Below are 23,176 nucleotides of genomic sequence, written 5' to 3'. Positions count from 1 at the left end.
ACGTGTACGTACGTGTGTCGCTATGATTAGTATTCAGCTTCCGGGCCGAACATGGCAGACGATGTTCAGCGCTGTGTATATTATACGTTGTTTTGCGTTTCTCGGTCTACAAATTCATTGGAATTGGCAAAGCTATAAAATAATAACAATAATGTATGCCCTCCCAGTCCATAATGGACTCAAGCAAACTTTGCACTCCATAATGGGCTCGGCTGTCGCCTCGCCCATTATGTCGTTCAAAGTTTGCTTTCGTCCATTATGGGCTGGGAGGGCGTACATTATTGTTTAAATATATTAAACTTTCCTCTGTTGGTGGCAAAGAAATTCATTTACGACGTCGTTGTAATGAAAAGGTACCAGACTTTACATCTTTTTAATCTATTGTACACATTGTACATATTGCCAATTGTAAAGGCAAACTCGATATTAAAGGGGTAATTTTCTTCAGGTTCTTGGTCCAGTGACAGTATAAAAGGAATTATAACATTTTAATATTTTCAAGCCAGATGTTACCAGTGGTGTCATTTGCTTCTTCTGACGGCAATAAAATTTCATTCTAAAAAAATCGAATCTGACAAACATTTATGTACTATTTTGCCTAATAAAGTAGATGTGACCTTTGACATTTGGGATCGTCACACAATTTGGAGTAGAGTTGCCCTCTATATAACCTTAACCTTTGACCTTTTGTCCTCAATGTCATATAAGTTGGGTTTGAAATATGACCTCTATTAAAATCTGAAGGGCGAGAAAAGTCATTTGTACTTGTTCCAATTTTTGTTATTAAACCTGCAATGGGGAAACTGTCATTTCCGCCCTTAAGTATTGTAGTCATATATTGTGCATAGATTGTGTTATACAACTGTGTTATTACTCTGCCAATTGATATTGATTTGTTGTGAGAGGAAAGTCAGACATAAAAGATATTCTGTCGAGTCTAATACATGAAATGCAAAAAAGTTGAGTTGATCATAATCGATGAGTGTCAAATCGATCATGTAAACATTTGCACACCTTATATATTAAAGTCCTATATATTATATATTAAAGTACACGTGTTCACACATACACTACAGTGGACAGCTACATCCAAATAGTATGTGGACATAAATTAAGAGTTCATTGCTGTATTTCAGGGTATGTAGTGCATACATACATACATACATACATACATACATACATACATACATACATACATACATACATACATACAATCAATGTATATATATAGAGATATATATACACGTATGTATGTATGTATGTATGTATGTATGTATGTGTGTGTGTGTCTCTCTCTCTCTCTCTCTTTCTCTCTGTGTACATGTGTGTCTGTGTGTGCACTTGTGTCAGTGTCTGTTTTTCTCGTATACTTACCCCATCTCCAAATCCTATGTTCTAACGTTTTTCTTTTCTTTCCTTCTCTTTCCTAGGAACTATGGATCGTATAATGGAAAACTTGTCTGTTTCCGATAACAACTCGACTGTTGCTGCCTGTACTAATAGCTTTTACGTGGTGTTAGAATTCGCTATTCCCATAGTATATGGCTGTATATGTATCTTCGGACTCATGGGGAATGGTTTGGTTATGTTTGTAACCATGAGAAATAGGGTTAATTCCGTACCGAGTGTATATGTCCTAAATCTCGCAGTTGCCGATTTCTTGTTTATGATCGTACTCATTTTTCTGGCATATCAACATGCTTCACATAAGTGGATATTTGGACATATTGTGTGTAAGATAGCCATCGCGTTTGACGGACTCAACCAGTTTACCAGTGTATACACACTAACACTGATGAGTATTGACCGATATTTAGCCATAGCGCACGCACTGAGATCGATGTCGTTCAGAACCGTACACAACGCACGCCTTATATGTCTCCTGATCTGGGTATTCTCGGCTATCTTCGTATTGCCATTATGGATGTATGGAGGTCTAACAAATAAACATGGTTCCTATCAGTGTGATACAGCTTGGCCTTATCCAGAATTCGAAGCCATATTCGTTATTTACACATTTGTTTTTGGATTTGCGTTACCTCTTTTCATCATTATTGCGTCATACGCCTGCATGCTGCGATATCTCGTCATTACCAAACGCCCAAGTTCAACACAAACAACGAGCAGGAAGAAGTCCAAACGAATCGCCATTTTGGTTTTCGCCATTGTTGCGGCATTTGTCGTCTGCTGGTTGCCATTCTATGTTGTCCATCTAACAATTGCACTATCAAATACCACCAAATTATCATGCGTGGCAACAACACTTGCATACATACTCAGCATTTGCCTTTCTTATTCAAACAGTTGCATAAACCCATTCATCTACACGTCCATCGGACGCAGATATCGAATGGGACTTTTACCTATCCCTGACTCGGAGTGTTGTCGCAAGGGAAACCAGAGAGGAAGACGACGCGTGCGCAGAACATTGAGTGGCAGTTCCGACACGTACAGCTCAAGGAGATCTTCTAACTCACAGAGGATATGGAGTTGGCGTGATAAACTTACGGCAAGTACTACACTTGATAATGACCTATCACCGAATGACTGCTCATTCAAAATACCCCCGTGCACCCATGCTACCCACTTGCACCCGCACTGTGTCAAGAAAAGCTATCGATTCAAACAAAATCTTCCGAGGCAAACACCCAAATAATTCATGTACCCGTTTCTGTCCTATATAAAGCTGTAAGTGTAGATCCATCGCACGATAGTGAGAGGATGTGCATCTACGTCATATTAATTCTCACGAATCACTTTACAGGTGGTGGAGTCTGTATTGTACGAAGAACCATCAACTGTTGTACACAATCATCACGACGAGAGTTCTGTTTGATAGGTGATACAAAATCATCATATCATAAATAGAAGATTGTTTGATGCTCGATCTACCAAGAAAAAACGGCGGGATTGTCTTCACGTCAGAAGCTGCCAATTTGACGCACTTGTCCAGATGGAAGTGTTCACTTTATCTGACGAAATCCATGCCGACAATTATATCAACTTGGAAATGAAGACTAATTTGAATATTACCAAACTGTTTATAGGTGTCACTTAAAATCGGATTTAAATTTGAAGAAAAATTCATCGTTGTCGAATCATTCAATAGTATTGTCATTTCTTGACAAGAACAAAAACTCATATCTGTATTGATTTCGAGAGGTCTGCTTTGTATAGTTGATTCGTAAACAAAGGGTAGCCGATAGTACCGAGAATTTGATTGGCCATTGTATGTTTAATTCTCACAAATGATGATACCTAGAATTTAATTGGTCATTATATGTTTAATTCTCACTAAAAGATTTAACTGCGTCCTTGTAGTTTTATTGACCTTACGTTGAAAAGAAATGTTGAGCATGTCTAATATATTTGCCTTTTATTTCTATCTACTTGTTGAATGTGATTCTTATGCTCGTCTTGTTGAGGGTCTGATGTACCTCCTTACCAACTTGTGTCACTTATTGCATTTAGCCGACCTGTTTGGGAACATTGAAAATACACTTTATATTACCTTCAGCACTACCTCAACCGATGTTCCATATTTTGATTGAATTTCTTCTGCCAGGTATGCAGAATTTGTCAACTATGACGTAATTCCACCATGGATAAATATATCCTTTGTAGACATGTACTTTGCTACAATGTTTTGATAGATGCAATCCTTTGATTTTTATTGAGCTATAGGATTTCTATTCCAAATAGTTATCGTAATTGTCTGCAGCCATGATTCACAAAGTCAAGTTAAACTTCAAAGTGAGTGGCTTTTTAACATTCATGTACAGACATATTGATAGTAATATGTGCATGGTCCTTTAGAGAAGATAAAACACACGTATAAGGCATCAAAACAGAGTTGTGAGCTTAAATATATATTACATATTACAAAAATTCGTCTGATCTTGTCCTTGAAGCCTATGAATTGCTATGAATTGCTTCATTTGTTGTCAACTGAATATTAATGATTAGTGATATGTTAACATGACAGTCTCAATTTCATTTCACATTGTTGGTTCATAGAATTGTTATTATATATTGTTTTATAAAACATAAGACGCTACATCATGTTATTTGCTGTAGTGTAATATGCCATTTCAAGGTTTTGACAAATGCCGTAAATATAAGCAACTTAAATCTAAACGTATATTTAGACTCACTTTTTGAATATTTCAATTTCAATACAAATTAACTTCTCTTCTTCAGTATCTTATTTTGTGAATTTTACAGTTTTGTGTTGTACAACTCTTATCAGTATATATAGAGGATGTATATGTTATTTCCAGTGTGGCATTTGCTATGGATCTGATATACTATGTACATCATGCAGCCTGTCCAGAAAAATATCAAAATTTGTTTTGTGACACTTTCTTGAGTTACACATGTACAAAGAAATTGTTTTCCATGTCCCCTGCTGATAATAATGTACCGTTTTCGATACCTATTTCTGCAAATGTTTATATTTGTATTTTTGTATGTGGTTATGTGTGTATCTCTGTATTTCTGCATATATGTATGTATTTGTGTGTGTGACTGTGTGTGTATGCGCGTGCGAAAAGTGTAGTGTGTATATTACCAAGTACATGATATGTATATGTATATATGTATATGTACATATATGTCGATGTTTGCTCTTTTTCTTAACATTATCTCATGAAATAAAGTTTCATTCACTCATTCACGTATTCATTCATTCATTCGTTTTTGTCATTCATGCATTCATTCATTCATTCATTCATTCATTCATTCATTCATTCATTCATTCATTCATTCATTTCATTCATTCATTCATTCATTCATTCATTCATTCATTCATTCATTCATTCATTCATTCATTCATTCATTGAATTCTTTCTATCCGTGTACTGCTCACTTCTGTAGTGATTTCCTGTATGGTCACGGAATCCGCTTAAACTTGAATGTATCATGTATCGTGATTCTCATTGCTTAATTAGCAGACTGATTCCTAAGTTGGTGACCACATAGGCAGGAACCCTGTGAATTCACATTTGGATCCTTAGATTTGAAAGGCTAATAGGTTAATGAGTACGGCTCCTCACCTGCCTCGAGGAATAGAAAGGTACACATCAGAACGACACGTGGAATCTACCAGTTGGCGCATTAGCTCAGCTGGCTAGTATTCAGGGGACATTCAATTGGAACAAAATAATCCTCAGTAAACGTAGATTTCTATCGTTTTCATGTGTTCCGTAGACTGTGAACTTTTTAATGTAGACTAATATGGGTTTGAGACGCATTCAGTCTGAACTCACCCAATTTATTCATCTACTCAAAGCTAATTGCAATCTTATACACCACTTATGGCATATATGTACAATAATTTATATGCTAATTGAAGAGGTCTTTGGTTTAGGATAAAGATTCTATCATAAAGCTTATAGCTCGCCTTGCGATTCTTAACTCGCAGCTTCTGTCAAAAAGACTAATACCTTATCATTTAAAGACGCAGTTATGGACTGCACGAAGGTTCAGAGAACTCATAGTTTATCGAAGTATTCTCAAATAACTGTACTCAATGATGCAATTAGAACTCCTTGTCACACATAATTATAGGCTGCTATGTGCATAAAGTGCATGCTGCTCACTGTACTAAGGAATTTTAATATAGTCGTTCACTAAATTTCTTTTTAGTGAAATCTCTATATCTTTTTTATAGTTTCGGATTTAGCTAACCCTAGAGTTTACCCATAACACGCAATGTATATAGCACCTAAATTTGCAGTAATCAATCAAATAAATTCTATCGCACCAGACTTTAAACCCATAGTTCAGTTCAATGGCGCCACAACGGCCCATTTATACTGAATGTTTGTTTGTTTGAACAGATGTGCTCTTAAGCTTCAAAGTGATCGGAATTGATGATTGCATCATGTCCATGGGTAAAGGATTCTTAAGTTCATGTGTAAAGTTTTAACCTGATGTAAACTGAATGCTATCCATAAGACCTTTCGATTAGCTCCTTCGCATATTATCAGATTGTGAAATTTTGAACAATATGAAATGAATTTGAACCTTGCATTAAAAGAGATTGCCTAATTACAGAAAATCATTAAATATACAAATTACTCATATGGTCAAGAGTTACATCAAAACATTTTGTACAACAGGGGCGCTCTGTTACCATCAATGTGTGTCCAAATATGAAGCATATACTATCAAGATATTGCCTAATTACCGAAAACTGTTATTTATGCAAATTTCTCATTACTATTCATGGCATGTTTACCAAAATCTTATCAGTTTTAGCCATTACCATTAGGAATATATGTACCAAATTTCGTTTGAATGGAGGCAGCCGTTTTTGATAAAACAATGGCACACATCACACACACACACATCACAGTCACACAGGGCAGACACAGACACAGAGAGACAGGCAGGCAGGCAGACAGACAGACAGACAGACAGACAGACAGACAGACAGATAGACAGACAGACAGATAGACAGACACACACACACACATATATATATATATACATACATACATACACACAATCAACATACTTAAACCCTTTCTTACGGAAGGTAAAATGCACATACTGAAACCATTGTATTCTTATTCTTTTTATTAGTATATCCGTAGAATATACAAAAAATACACAATGTCCGGCACAATATTAACGACACACGAAATGTGCTCTTTAAAGATAGCTTACTGAACATCTGTGCTGTGTCTTCATAGTGGGCTCTTTACTATCGTATACCTATCTTGAAATCTGTGATTGTTTGTGATTATTCCTTGCTATATACTATTAACCTTGAAATGGAAAGGATAAACCTCCACTGGCTGCAATTTGGATATTTTATTCATCAAGCTGACAAAATTATAAAAACGACATTGTACCTGTTTTAGTGGTCGATTTTATCCACAGGTAGTGTACTGAGAGACTTAAGGGTGCGATCAGTTTTTACGGCCGGGGGGGGGGGCAAATCAGAGGGAGGGTCACCTTAATTTGGGACTCAAAGAAGGGGGGGTCATAATTTTTACTAAGCGAATAAAGGGGGGTCACCTTGTTTTCAACTAAACAAAATCATGAGCCACGCTCCTGTACTTAAATGTTCATACATTTAATATCCCAACTAGGCCACAGCCCCTAAGCTCGCACAGCTGGGTAGATTCATTTGTGAGCGGCTGCCTCACGATGATATCATAGATAGCACTCTCGGCGTGGAGATTGCACTTCGTACATAGAACGCGCATGTGTAGTCATTGTACCGCAATACATCCTTGGGTAAAACCACCAAAAAACATCGCATAGTATATAGGACACGCATGCATACTAGTCATTGAGCTGTTATGCTGCCGCTTGTGGGCACTGTGTGAGCTATTAAACAAAAATTGTATGTGCATAAAATAAACCATAAACAAATAGCTATAAATATACATTCAAATATAACAAAAACTCTGTCTCTTGATATATCAAATACATATGGTATGGCATCACAACACTGCACCATGGCCACCTTTTAAGCAACAGTTATTTGTTAAAAATGACTTCTCGCTATTGCATGCCGTGCGTTGCATTCTGTCATCTTGTGGTAGAAAAACTTGCTTGTTTATCTGTACATGTAACATATAAGAAATGAAATATCTTAAGATTTACTGGCTCTAACATCTGTTCCTTCATTGACCTGAACATGTGGAGTTGTGCACAAACATAACCAATTTAGGACACTTTGAAATAATATGTGGCAAACACTGTGACTGAAAGTGCCTGACCCAGCCTGTGTCTAGATATTGGATATCAATGTCCATGTATATAGTTAGTCTAGTTCCTATATATTTTTGTACATCTAATGTATGATAACTACAATCATCTCCATTAGAAGTCCCAAATTGGTTTATGGTTGAGATCAATAGTTCAATGTAGGGTAAAAACTAAATTCTTTTTGTGTGGGTGGGGGTGAGAGGAGGTCTTTTATAATGAAATCTGTTTTGTACCCCATACAAACAATTCTAAAAATGTCAGATTGAAAAATGTGAAAAACATTTGTTATGCATGGCACTAAAATACATTTATTCTGCCAATAAAAGAGCTATTTTTCCTCACTACATACTGGCTTTGTATTCATAGCACTACATAATACTACATACTGATTTGAAATTGATTGTGCTGTGTGCAACAATTTTACCAATTTAGTTAGAAGGGGATGGGGAAGGGGTTCTGAGGCCTTACTAAAAGAAAGTTTTTTTACCTACTGATCTCACCCCTAATGTGTTGATTTATCATACATGTACAAACTATTGAACTGTTACTTTGCATAGCTATAGTACGAACTACATGTCTTATCAAAAAATTACTTTTCAGTGTTTGTGTTTCACTTCTTCTCTGATACCTGTGACCATCATCAAGTTTAATACATGTTACCAGGCTACATGTGAAACCCCCTTTTCTCTTGCTATTGGTTTACACCATAAACTACCAAGAAAGAAGTGTATTCCAAGGTGAACACAATATTAATCGGATTCTCGGAGAATATATATTATGTGAATGACTGATAAACAAAGTTATAAACACAGATTTGTTTGATGATGATCTAGTAGCCAGGACTTCTATAGTACTGACACGGTGCAAAGTTATGAGGAATATTAGATTTTACATCTCCCCTGGAATATCTAGTATCCACGTTGAGTGACTGTATACTGCAAGTACAATTTTGTCAGCAGATCATAATATTACATTTCCTTTTTATTAGAATGTATTTATTTTCAAGGCTATCATATTGCCAGCAATATACTGGACAATATAGCCAATAGTAAGTGAATTGAATTAGTAATCTAGTTTAGAAACTGCTGTAGTACAAAAAAACATTTTTATGACATTTTTTAATTTCTATTTTGAAACCAATGACATTTATCACATTTCATTATTCAAAACCTTTCAAAACGATTTTGGTTAAAATTAGCAGTGTGGTCAATGAATGGGGGGGTGGAGTTTTGAGTCAGTGCCAATTATCAACAGGACAAACAAGTGCCTTGAGGAGTGCAAACGTATACATGTATGGAAAGCCGCAGTTGTGTTAAGTCTAAAGAAAACAATACATTGACTATATGATGTGAACACATCTTTATATGATGTAAACAATTCATTATATGATGCAAGTACACCATTATGTGTGACAATTATTGACATGGGTTTACAAGTATATTATCTCCATTTATAATATTGTACTTGATAATTAGCTGAATTAATCAATATTAATAGTTCACTCAATCTAAGAGATATCCTAGAACTTTTTGTTACTAAAACATGAATATTTTGTATGTCCGTGAACAGACAATCATACTTCTCATAGGGTTCCTATCTAAAGAGCTTTATACATGTGAAACAATGGATTTTGGTTAGCAATTTACCAGATACACTTAAAATTACTGAAAATGTAACATGTAAAATTAACTATGCAGTGTGCGGTATTATGCTTTGAGAATAGAGTGTCTTTTGCAAGAACAAAAAGAGTGTTTCTTGTCAACAGATGGGGGGGGGGGGGTTATGAATAATGCATCGTGATGCAAACAAACAACTCATGTTAGTTTGAAGAGAAATTGAAATGTGTTTACATGTACAACCCCACTGCCATATTTTTGTTGATGTCATTTTTATGATTAGAAGAGTGCGAGGCAGGGGGGGGGGTATGGCGATATTTACCGTCTGTCGCCAAAATAACAAGTTTTCGCTGCTTCGTAGAAGACATACTCCCGTCAAATATTTAACTTCTATGTGAATAAATGGTTACACGATTTAAAAGAAAGTAATGGCAACAAATAAACACTAAAACGTGCCTGTGATATGCTGGAAATGACTGGATTTTGGTTATTGACCGCCATTCAGTAAAGAGTGATATGGGCACGAAAAGTAATCCCTGTATATAGTTTTCTTCTCCTATATTACCAGTTGACATGAGAAAATGGCTAGATTTCAACAACTGACCCTAAAGGTCAAGGTCAAAATTCAAAATCTTAAAGAGAACTATTGTACCTGATAATAGGGGTAGACACTTGAATGGAGTTTCTATGTATTACAGTTTTTTATTTATGTCGTAAATATTGATTTTAAACAACAAGTTGGTCGCCATTCGGTCAAATTTGCATGGCACTAAACAAAGTAATGAACAAATGTCCAATATGGCATATGACATTTGTACCAGGTTTGAAAGAAATCAGATATTGCATGTATTATTGCAATGGCGTATTACGGACGTACGGGCGGAGCCCATTGCTATAGCCCCTCGTTTGTGGGACTAAAAACCAACTCGAATACGAAGAACGGGCAAACAAAAACATGAACGTGTGACCAATACGAGAACATGAATGTTTTCACCTGTGGTACATCCAGATCTTTTGAAGAAAACCTTTCATGCTGTTGATGATGTAAAGTCGAAGGGCAGATCAGAAGAAAAAAAACGTGACTTGGGACTTTATTGGACTGTTAATAATATATACGTGTATCTATTATTAATTTGTGTTATGATGATGCGCTGATAGTGACAGCAATATTGGAACACCGCTAACACAAATTAATCCTAATGGTGAAACCAGTTATCATGAGGCATCGGAAACAGATCCAAATCTATAGAGTCACCATTTTCACACCTATAAGATATTAGATTCTACGTCTTAAGAAACACAGATACACGATGTTTTGAGGCCGAGCGGGTGATAACGTTGTAAGTCGTATAAGTTATGAAAGGCTTTCTTTAACAAAATGTCTAGTAAGCAAATTACCTTGCAGAGGAGTGTAAATAGTTGTAAGATGTCGGGTCAAGAATAGATCCTTCAGGCATCACGAATGACGTGCATCTTTTACAATTAGGAACATTTCACTCCTACATATTTGCCATGCTTGAAAAGATACGACTGGGTTATCCAAACCCACTTGTTCAAATGAAAGACTCTCTCATGCAAGTAACACGCCCATGAAAATGTTATCCTTGTTCTTGTTTACACTGTCGCTATTCTAGCTTCTAAAAGGACAAATGACAGGTAGAATCAGTTAGACATTTATTGACAAACTGAGCAGGTGGTTACTGCAAGATAGGATAGAGTATGGTCTCTTATTTTAAGTTTGTGTTATAAATTTTCGTGTTTGTTCAGGTGTTTGCGCCTAGCAGAATGAATAAGCTTTAGAATTTGATCATATGAAAATATATTGAATTTGTTTTACATTTTACTCAATACTGTTTTAATGTACTGGTATTCGATGATGATGATGATGATGATGATGATGACGATGATGATGATGATGATGATGATGATGATGATGATGATGATGATGATATTTTTCAAAATTTCAATCTATGTGTTTGGAATTATTGAGATTGTTGAAAAAAGTATTTTGCTAGTTTCTGTCCCCATACAAATGCCCCTGCTTGCACTTTCTCAGATTGGCCATGAAAACGATGAGGTAAATCGTTGCTAAGCGTGTAAACGTACACGACGGTATAACTAACAATGCGTAACATCACTGTTATTCGACGTCGTAATGTGAATTACACGAGTGGGACACCTGGCGTACTTTGTACCAACACTTACGGCGATTAATCACTTTGTCGTGACATCCAAGAAAGCGTACAACCGTTCTATTTTAACGAGAGATATTTCTTATCAGTCTACTTTACACCACAATTGTGAGAAGCATTCATCATAGACAAAGAGATTCATTCCTATCGATGTACAACGTATTCTCGAAATCGCACAAATGCAACTCAGCATGAATTCTGTCTCCTTACCGTCCATACTCTAAAAAGAGAGAAAGTGTAAACCTACAGCACTGATAAAAGATATGTGATTAGACTCAGATTACAAACATTTTGTTCGTAATGGTCGTCAAAAGTATGAAACTATAGGTATATCTGTTTCAATATCTCTTTTGATGTAAGTTATTATAGCTTAAAGATCACTGTGTGATACGAGGGTGAGAGTGTACACCGAATGTGTTCCTGATTCAGAAGGAGCTGTCCATTATTTTGGAGGGGTTGGTAGAAGGATTTCGTGTAGGAGATGCTATATGTTACAAACCCGTGCTAAGGGAAGGGTCACATTTTAGAGTGGGAGGATTTATGACTAATTTGAACTTTTACAAGTATTTTTTTTGAGAGAAGAATGAGATGACCATACTTTTGTGACTGGTAAAGTAGTAAATGTAATATTATATTTGATATGCCCATGTGGCAAGGTCAAGGTCAGTGTTCACCTGCTGTAGGCAGATTACCGGTGTTGAATTGCCACTCCTAATTAAATTATACAAATTCCATTCTCTGACTGTTTGCCTATTGCTCATGACTTTGCAAACACATTTTCACTATCACTTGAGATTTCTCACTCACACGAGATTTCGTTTATTTCTTGATGAGCAACATACAGAACGGATAGAGACATGAGAAGAAAACAATTATATGTATTATAATGATATTGACAGGGCTATCTTACATAGAATTGCTTTTAGGTGAAACAATTTAACAGTCTTTGACTTTGACAAGAATTCTGCATAACCGCCAATTAATTAGTGCCAAGAAACTGTATTGAAGAAGGAGAAAGAGTCAAAAATACGTGTAAAGGGTGACTGTGTAGATTCCGAGTCATCTGAGGCACATACTATTTGACAGCGGATATCACAGTCAGCGCTAGAAACAGGTGACAGTCTAAAGTATGAGATGAGGACAATATGTTGATGCTGATGAGTCATGATGGTGGTGGTGGTGGTGGTGGTGGTGGTGGTGGTGGCGTGTGTTGGTATTGCTGACATTGTAGTTGATGTTATTGGTGGTTGTGGTGGTTGTGGTGGTGGTGGTTGTGGTGGTGGTGATAATAATGATGGCAATGATGATAGACCACCATGTTGTTGTTGTTGTTGTTGTTGTTGTTATGTTATATAGAACCTAGTTGACGACATTGACAGTGATACTGAAGGAGTAGCAATGCTATTTGCCACAGAGGATAGTGGAAGTGAAAATACATAATACACATTTGAGGAAACTGTTTTGGATCACACGACCGTGCAGAATCTACATAACATATTCATTGAGTTGTCAATACCATTATGTTATCATATACCCAGTATCGATTCCAACGCAATTCAATGGACATCGCACATCGAACCCGTTCAACAATTTTCCGTATAACAGCCAGGCACACTTTAACCGAATATGGCAAAGGCACACTCATCGATATCCGTTCGCTGAATGATTTTGGCTTTGTTAATTTCTTCACTATTTTGACGTTTCTGCAAATAAAATAATATTTCAGTGTCAATTTATGTGATTTAAACGATGTTCCGTACCACTAAATGGGGTATATGATAAAACCTTCAGGCCCGGATATGGGTTTTGCCTCCTAAAGTCGTACAACCTCGATCCGCAAAACCCATATCCGTAAAGATTACTATAAAGATTACTATTAAAGATAAGATTACTATTAACTGGCATCATGGACATGTTTTTTCGGAGGGGGGGGGTATTTTTAGGTAAAATCGAATTGGATAGGGTCACATATATGGCAGACCCCTACCCTCCCCATAATAACTATTGAGAGCTCCCTTAATTCGGTCGGGCAAATTAACAAAAATATTGTTAAGATAGCTAGCAGTTCGACGTTAAGTAAATCAATCTACTTAAATATTTATAGATGTCACCTTTCTCTTCTCTTCTTTTTCTTTAATCTTGTCCTGTCATGCCTACAGACTCATCAATAGTGTCTACACTATGTACGATGTTTTATCAAACATGTCATGGTGTGTATCTGAATGGATTCTAGGGCTTGGTACATCGACCAAGGTTTATACTTTTATATGCCTCCGGTTACCTGTAATCGCCAAAATGCGTTTTATTGATTTTCAGTCTATTCTAAGTCGGTCTCTTTAAAAGTATCCCATTTGTATCAGATGATGATGATCACTCCTAAGATAGTGATTTTGCCAATATTATGTAGAATATTTTACATGTTGAATCTTTCCCTAGTATTCTGTAGAACTTGAGAGCCCGCTGGCAGTCCGGTCTGGTTGCTACTTTAGCAAACAGACCGTTACGAATACAAATGTAAAAAAAATACACACAGCAGACACTGTGTATATTAAAGTGGCAATATGGATGAGGATTGGGTGGTATTTATTTTGGATTTTTAATTTATAAAACTTATCATGGCATCCTACTTGAAAAATCAATGTGGTACAACATATGCCAAGTCCTTGTTTGTAACTCAATACATTGCAAAAGACTGAAAAATATGTACAATATTTGTTATTGTACGTACAATAATAAACTATTTTGCACGGTTTTTTGTTGTTGTTTTTTTTATAGCTTTTTGCACGTTATTGAGTTGCAAACATAGACTTAGTCGATGTTGTTTCACATTGATTTTTCAAGTAGGATATCATAATAAAAATTGTTTGTTTCCTGCTTTGTCATATGTGAATCTGAAATCTGTGTTGTAATCTAGTCCGAATTCATCACATAGTAAATACCCAATCCTCATCCATATGACCACTTTAAAGTCAGTGATATTTGACATTTGCGTGTTATCTTGATTGTGTCTATCACTGACAGCATGAAACCTTGTGATCAGTCTCACTGATCTTGATACATCATTTGATAGCATTTGCAAGCTAAGACGAAATCTCATGTATAAATAGTACAAGTATATTACAAGTATTTGTTATTGACACAATCTAAGTTTAAAACGGAGGGGGGGGGGTTGAGGGGAGTTGATGCAAATCAAATGTACTTATGATATTCTACCCACTGAACAATAGTTAACTATCACATGGCATTTGCAGCACACAAACTCGGTATTCAGACATGGATAATTCGGTGACAAAATTTTTGTTACCTAAACTATACTAAAATGCCATACCATTCACTGTACTTGCAACACCAGAACACTATCATCTTACCCTGCACTGTGCCTCAGACCAAATTTAAATTTTCTATAGTGGTCTGAGACTGCGCAAACCTTTTGTGGGTATTATCCAAGCTGCGTTTATCAACTATCGTGAAATTCAACTGGAAATCACATCATTAAACTCGTTTTATCAACACATCACAACAAGCTGCCACACCCTATCTGACATATCGTTCAAATCAAGCACAGCATATCTAACATATTGTATTAATCTATCCATCTCGTCATATCTAACAAATCTGAGAATTCCTCAAAGCAAACTGATTCATTTCCTGTTGCCAAGTACCCTATAACAAGGCATGAGTGATTGCAATGAAACCGCCGAGAGAGATAACCCAGATAATCGTACTTTTCATTGCCGATTATTGAATCAGTATTCACTTGAATTCGATATATCTTACAATCTTTCTCAGGTGTATTGGAATCAATATACATGAATTAAAAAAGCGTTCCAGTTCAGGAGGTACAGAGCAAATTGTCGATGTTAGTTGAATTCAATCGGGATTGCTATATACTTTGCTATAAAAGACAATCTGCTAGTCTAAGAGGTCCTGTCCAGTTCAGAACTTTGCATTTGACAGTATCAACGCGTACAGCCATGTCCATATCTCAAATTTGGTTTGTGCTTCATTTACATTGAAAATTCAGTGGTCATGCAACTCACGTACACATATCAAATAACATCATTTTTCTCTATAAATCGCTAATGACTAATGGTCTGTAATTATACCAGTTTCCTTCGCATTAAGTTTTACGAATTACCACTATATTGAACGTAAAAAAAGCCTAACTGTAGTCTGCGGTGGGTCTATCAGGTAATTCATTTTCTAATGACTTAGGGTTTTTTGTTTTTGTTAAATAGGGTAGCTACGCCGTCCTCTTTTTTCACAAGCAAAAATGGTTCAACTATTGTACATACGTAATATAACAGTACTGCATCGACAACGGCGCCTGTGTGATAAACACAGACATGGTGGGTTAATTCAGAGCAAACCCCTCAATGTTATTATGTGTCAATTGGCGCTGACTCCCATTACCATGGCCTGACCCACACTACCCAAATCAGGGTTAGGATTAAAGTGAACCAGTCATACAGTTATAATCGTAGCGAAAGTCCAGGAAAAATTGCTTCTAAAATAAAGGTTATAAGTGAGGGATAACTTACATGTAATATCATGGATTTAAAGGTATTAGCTATGCTAGGGAACTATATGAATTTGCTCCATTGTATGTTTATAGTTTATAATCCTCGATCTCTGGATCCCGCAAGATGCTTGTTTCTTGGTTGAAAGAGTTCATCGTATATGCTTTAGGATGAATTAAAGCATACAAGAGTCCGAGTACATTCTACATGAAAACAAATGTGTTACTTACAAAAATACATCAACAGAACAGACATCATTGAAGTGAAAAAAATGACAGTTTATTGCATATAAGAAACAAGTAGTACATGATATGTTTTTTGAAATTATACACCGCTCTAACTACATCTATATACGACCTGCCATCGTGGTGATGACATTAACACAGCGGGTAAAATCACAGAACAAGCTTCAGCACGTTTCATAAAAACAAGTAATTGACGTGCCTCTCTCAGAGGGTCCCTGGGGGTTCCTTCTTGTACTTTCTAAACTCTCACGTAAAATGCCTGCCGCAATCCATCGCGAGGTAATCAGCAATTGTCGAGGTCTTTGTCAAATCATGTCCACTCAATTGACGACAACATGTCACATCGGTAAAATGAATTGTTTTCTACTTCAATGACTAGGTTGTTGGTAATATCGCCATGATGAAGCCACTTTATACAAACAATATACTTATAGAAAGCATGCAATACTTGACTAACGATCCAGACAAATGTGAGGACCTCAAAAGAGAGAGATATATATACTTGAATACCTTTACATGAAGTCGTGCGTCACTTTAAGTCACGTAGAATGTATCAAATGTACTGTGACAGTAACTGCGCCACTTAGAACATTTCTATATTAATGTCCACTTTTCGTTTACATATATATTGCAAACAAATCTATCGGGAGGAAAAAATATAAAAGCTATATGACCTGTACGGATAGTGTGTTGCATGTAGCAGTTAGACACAAAACTGAAGTCAGTGGAGATTAGAACTGAAAACCCGCGGTCACATGGTTTTGATATCGTGTTAAAATGTATTTATATAGTTTCATCCTTTGGGAACCAATTCCTGTATCTCCTGACATTGCTGGGAAAATTTAATCTAGTTCCTGACGACCGTATTCCGATTTTACACTACATTATTTCCACACATTAATGTGACTCTGTAATGCAATGTTATCTTCACACATTACATTATATTACATTACATTACATTATATTACATTACATTACATTACATTACATTACATTACAATTATATAGTGCGACGTCTATGTCTTCTGGCTTTCTGTTGATCAGAAGTCAGGCCTAAAACTGAGAAGCGGTTTGATTCTAAAGCTGGGTAAGATTTGGCAGACTCGCTACATGTAGAACGAGGGTAATCTCGTGACCAGCTTCGCAATATCCAATTTCTATACTCCCCTGTTATACCCTTGGAGTCTTTTGAACTCCACAACGGTATTACACTAATGAAGCCCTGTCTGAAATTTTCGCTAAAAATAGCATAAATCAGTGGGTTGATGCAGCTGTCAGCATACGCAAAGCACAGACTTGTGACGTAAGCGGAATAATCATAATAGCTATGGCGATTTGGTTGTTTGTACATTTTAATCAGAAGAACTAAATAGTATGGTAACCAGAAGACGACATATATAACAGAGATTAACAAAACTAAGTGGGTAACCCCCTTTGTCGTTTTCCGTTGATTAGTTGTACCTTCGCTATCTGGTTTCCATCGACCTTTCGTGTAGCTTTTTAAAATTAGGATGAAAATAAACGAAACGCACAGAAAGGGGATGATGTATGCAACTGTGAATGTATACACGATATACCAGTAATCGCCATATTGTTTTGGCCAGATATAGAAACATCGTTCTATTTCGTCACTTCCGGTGTCAACTGAGGCATGCACTAGCATTGGTAAGACAAGTAATATGGCGATTACCCAAACAATTGCATTCGCCACTTTGGCACGTTTTCTACTCCGTATGTGCGAAGCAGCTTCTGGATAAACTATAACAAAATATCTGTCAATTGATACTAATACAAGAGTATACGCCGTTACTATTTGATTCAGTGAATCCAAGGGGAGAATCAACTTACAAACTGCAATTCCAAATATCCAACGGGTTTGTGAAAACTGGTATGCTAAGAAGGGTATGCAGAGTACAAATATCAGATCAATTACAGCTATATTCAAAAAGTACAAATTTGATATCGTTTTCATCTTCAATTGGGTTACTAATGCAACGATGGTGGCGCTGTTTCCGAAAACTCCGATGAAGACGATAAGACCAAGCACGGCCGGTGCCAGGGAATGGATTGGTCTGTTCAAGTCATAATCAAGCACAGCCATCATAGTCGATACAATCGTTGTTGAGTTATCCGTAGAATCAGGCAAAGGGAAGAGAGAATTGTTGTCTCCTGAGCGGTCTTCCATGGCTTCTCTCACAGTTTTGTTATTTACGGTTGACTTCTTCTCAAAAGTACAGAATTCTCGCACTCATAAGCTTATGAGATGAGATCAGATACTAGACCAACACTGATAGCTTGTCAACCATACCTAGAAATATATCACCTGGAAAGAAAAATAAATAAAAAATGTGTTATCGACCAATGGTTGTTTTAAAAGATAGCTCATCTAAAATAAACAAGTAATTCAATGAATGTTCAGAAAAGTGAAATTTAAGTTTGATAGCATTCTATTGAAGCATATCGATGATCTCAGAGTGAATGCCCAATTCCAGTCTTTCCAGACAGGAACACTTGGGAAAAAAACCCTAATCTAATCAACATTAGTTAGCCTTAAGAAAAATTCTGTATTAAACAAAGGCGGCTTCAAATGACGAACCATAAAGTCAGTCAATTTTACTACCAAATTTGATTATGTTATATTATTAAACAACGTAGGGTAAAAACCGATCGATATTGTCCGTTCAATTTCGTTGATGACGATGCCTAAATGAATCAGCGTATCAAACATTACTTTGCTGGCTTTGCCATATTATAAAATACAACATGAGATAAAGCGTCACGTGTCTTGAGAAAGTTGTGAGTGTATTATACCTACTGTACGAAATACAACGAGACTTCGTAATTAGGAGCAACTATATAATTCAAAATACAGACGCCCAAATAAAGAGCTACCATGATGAGATGTTATACGTTTGTATTGACAGACTTCAGCCAGAAAACCAATCAATTGCGATAATCCGTTTAACATGAAGGTTGAAAGTACATTTAGTAAAACTCCCTTCAATACCATTTCATAAGCCTGAAGGAAAATATGGATATTTCACTATGGTCATGTACTGCCAAATCAGAAAGACTTAGAGTATGAACTAGGCGGCACAATATTTTTATACGTCTAAAACAACCCGTTTTGTTACGAATTGTACAAACAGAATACAGGTACTGATAGCGCCCAAGAACATGAAATCTTTCATTTATTTGTAAACACAAATAAATCTAGACAGTTCAGGCCAATGAATTTAAGTGTTTGAACATGTCATATAGATCCCAAAAAGCTTCTACATGCCTCTATGTAGCATTTCCATTTATTATGATGAAAGTTTGCATGGGTCTGGTTATTTCGCTATAAGCAAGGACATTGAAGATATAATCATACGCCAATGTAAGGCTGTAATATGATATTGACGGGAATGGTTGTCTAACCAGTGATACATTAAATTTGGGTGATCTATGCGGCACTATTATATTTGCACTAAGGACACCGGAATGATCACAGTACAAAGCATCGTTTTCACCCTGGGGTTTTCATCGGATGGGGGGAACAAGATATCTAAAGCATAAACACACAAAAACGTCCTCAAAGAAAACGGATACTGTCTACTCTAAAAAGTCGATTTTCTTTCTGTACATAATTAGAGACTCTTTATCCGCAAACTGGAAGTGATTTCATAAATGGTCGCCTCCTGGGCTGGGAGTTAGTGTTACTGTTATACGCATGCTATCTATACAACATATCGGCTTACATTGACATTACGTTCACACGAGACTCGAAAAAGGGATTAATATACGGTCACAATTCGGTTATGATATCTAAACGATATGAAATAATGAAAACACAGATTCAACGTACTCATTTGTCATGTTTTCATTAAAAAAATAACGACCATGGTAATTAGAGGAAATGGATGTACTATCTTCCTAAAAGAAAATGAGATAGATAGATAGATAGATAGATAGATAGATAGATAGATAGATAGATAGATAGATAGATAGATAGATAGATAGATAGATAGATAGATGGATGGATGGATGGATGGATGGATGGACGGACGGACGGACGGACGGACGGACGGACGGACGGACGGACGGACATACATACATACATACATACATACATACATACATACATACATACATACATACATACATACATGCATGCATGCATACATACATGCATACATACATACATACATACATACATACATACATACATAACGAAAATGTGAAAAGTATGAATATGAAAAGAGTTCAACTGTGTATACTGTTCAGAAAAACAAAGTATTTTAAACATTTAATGGCATAACTATGACGCATAACAACTGCTGATACGCTGGGGAATTTGTATGCATACTTTAACAGTTTGAACTTTATGTTCTGTTGATATTTTGCAATAATGAAATCGATCACAGATAAAATTTAATTTTTCTGGTTGACATTTGATGACTCCATATTTTCGGTACTTACTGTTTGGGGGCTCAGACAATTAGGCGACAATGTCAGTTTTAAAATTTATTGAATGGAGACATTCGATAACATTTTGAAGGGGGTTGTATACCGATCGGTAATGCCAAATTTAATTAGTAGAATGATGTGACTAATTTGGTTATGTGTGAAATCGAGGCTCCATAGGTGACGTCATACTTATAGTACATCCAAAATACTGGTATGCCCCTCTACCATTAAAACGAAGGAAGTGATTGAATAATCATTTTGCATCTGGGAAAAGAGGGATGAAAACTCGATCATATCAGCAGCAGGAATCGTGAGTTTTAGCACCAGAATATAATAATGTATTCGCACATGCGCATTATAGTTTACAAACCGTATTGATCGGTGGGTAGTACACATCTCAGATCACCGGGCATATTTCCTAGTTAAAGTACTTTAAAAAGAATTCCGTTGTACTACGATAAAAACTTTTTTTAGGCGGGTTATATTTACATGGATGTTCATCAATTTTCACAGATATCGGCTGAAAGTGATAAAAAGCTTTCGCCAGCATTTTAATGGAATTGTTTTCCAAAAACGAATCGTATGCTTCCGACCCTAGTTTAAGTTGTCGACCCTAAACATGTTTTTAAAACATTTAGAACGAAAAGAAAAGAAAATATTTGCCTTCTTGACCTTATGTATGTCTGTTTTGTTGCCCCAGTGATTCCTGTACATATTTCATCAAACTATCACAGAAGGGGTATTCTGATCGACATTTCGTTTGGTTTTGGGTCGAAGCAATATATACAAAAATAAATGGATAAAATGAATTACAATTAACTCCCGACCTACCTACCCTATTTTCTGAGGCTATGTTATCGGAAACACACAACTTTTTGTTTCGCCTTTTAAAGCTAACGGGTTTTTTTTCTTCAAATATATCAGACAGGGACTAAATTTACAGTTAACGATTGATCAATTTAGTTTCAATAGCTCTTAAAGATATATACCAAATAGATTCGCGAGCAAATTAGATAATTGACTGATTTCTTGTCAAAACATTGAACTTAAAAAGTACACGAATCGTGTTTTTGAGTCAAAATGTCTGAAAGTTTCAACAATATCATTCACTGAGATGCAGTATCCAAGGTGAAGGGGTGGGGGTGGGGAGAGAAAACGTGATACACATACACTCATACATGTTCCAATAAATTACTTACCCTTTATTCAAATACGACTTCTATGTAACTTAATAGTCTCTCTTCTCAGTCTCAGCTTTGTAGAACGTCTGCATGCTGCACTATTCAACTCACGTTTCACATTTGAAAGAAAGAGTATATAACCGGTCAATGACACATCAAAATGATTTGCATATATATAAACCATGCATTCGGACTACGACGAATTGTGAATATCAAAACCAACACAAAGTTAATTTAATTCGGTCAATGCCTTTTGTGTTGTAGCTGGCTCTGATGTAATTCAATTAACTGGTATAGTTATCGATTTCAGTCGAGTATAAATTACAGTGTACATGAAGGAGATAATAAATACACCGACCATATTACAACATAAAACCATACATTGTAACCATAAAATACGATATAAGGTATTTTGAGATTCAACCATCAACACTGCCTATCAATCAAAGTTTCCTGTTTCAGCGATAAAATTCATTCCAGATCTAAAATGGGGATAATGAAGAATATCTTTCTTTCTTTCTTTTCTTTTTTTATTTCTTTCGTAGGCAGATAAGATTTGATGTGAGATTTAATGCATATGTTAAACATACCATCGGTTAGTGACATGTTTCTTAATAGTTGGCCTAAAAAACCTCATTCTCGTTTAAATTCAGTCAGGAGTTGTTACCATGACACCCGAATACGGTCAGTAGAATAACCAGATACAGATGTAAACGACAAACAGATTCTAATAACTCGGTGGACGTTGATGGCGCTTCAATACACTCTGTTACATTCTCTCTCCGACCACTAAAAATGTGTTAATGTGTTAGTGGTCTGAGATTCTCTATTATACTATCACTGAAGGGCTAGTCTAGTTCCTATACAGTATCATTACGATTTATACCTTTATTCACAGTATAGTCAAAGCTGTTGCTCTAGGAGTCCCGAGATGTAATTTAAAATTCATCCACAGCCACCCACACAGTCATTAACATCATGTCTTTGTTAATCGATCACAAAATTCTAACCAATTACTGTGGTTAGACCACAGTTGGCATCGAGACTACCGAAGAGCAAATTCTTGCACAAGTCTATTCATAGCTGTTGTGTAGCCAACGAAGCTAATCTCACAAAAAAGCTGTTCGTACATGATTTTTCAGTGGGAGGGGACTTTGTTGTATAGGTCACTGGGAGGGGTGGGGAAACAGACAGTTTCAGCGGGCAAAACTATTATTTCAGCAGACTGTATCGGTATTGGCAATGTAC

The 23,176-nt window shown here is 36.2% G+C and overlaps 2 protein-coding genes across 2 annotated transcripts in view; one reads left to right on the top strand and one right to left on the bottom strand.

The window, feature by feature from the left end:
• Positions 1-2,656, top strand: part of LOC144443708 (neuropeptides B/W receptor type 1-like) — a 69,362-nt gene extending 66,706 nt beyond the window's left edge. The window contains exon 2 of the mRNA XM_078133248.1: positions 1,431-2,656. Within this exon, the coding sequence (XP_077989374.1) occupies positions 1,436-2,656 (1,221 nt within the window). The 5' untranslated portion in view covers positions 1,431-1,435. The remainder of the gene's footprint in view (positions 1-1,430) is intronic.
• A 14,642-nt stretch (positions 2,657-17,298) lies between these two features.
• On the bottom strand, positions 17,299-18,402 carry LOC144443294 (somatostatin receptor type 2-like). Its single transcript, XM_078132732.1, has one exon. It carries the CDS (start codon positions 18,400-18,402, stop codon positions 17,299-17,301), a length of 1,104 nt encoding a protein of 367 aa, XP_077988858.1.
• Positions 18,403-23,176: the final 4,774 nt, after the last annotated feature.

The sequence above is a fragment of the Glandiceps talaboti genome, chromosome 12 (assembly GCF_964340395.1).
Source record: "Glandiceps talaboti chromosome 12, keGlaTala1.1, whole genome shotgun sequence".
NCBI lineage: Eukaryota > Metazoa > Hemichordata > Enteropneusta > Spengelidae > Glandiceps > Glandiceps talaboti.
The sequence above is the reverse complement of the archived record's forward strand: the minus strand, read 5'-3'. Positions and strand labels throughout refer to the sequence as shown.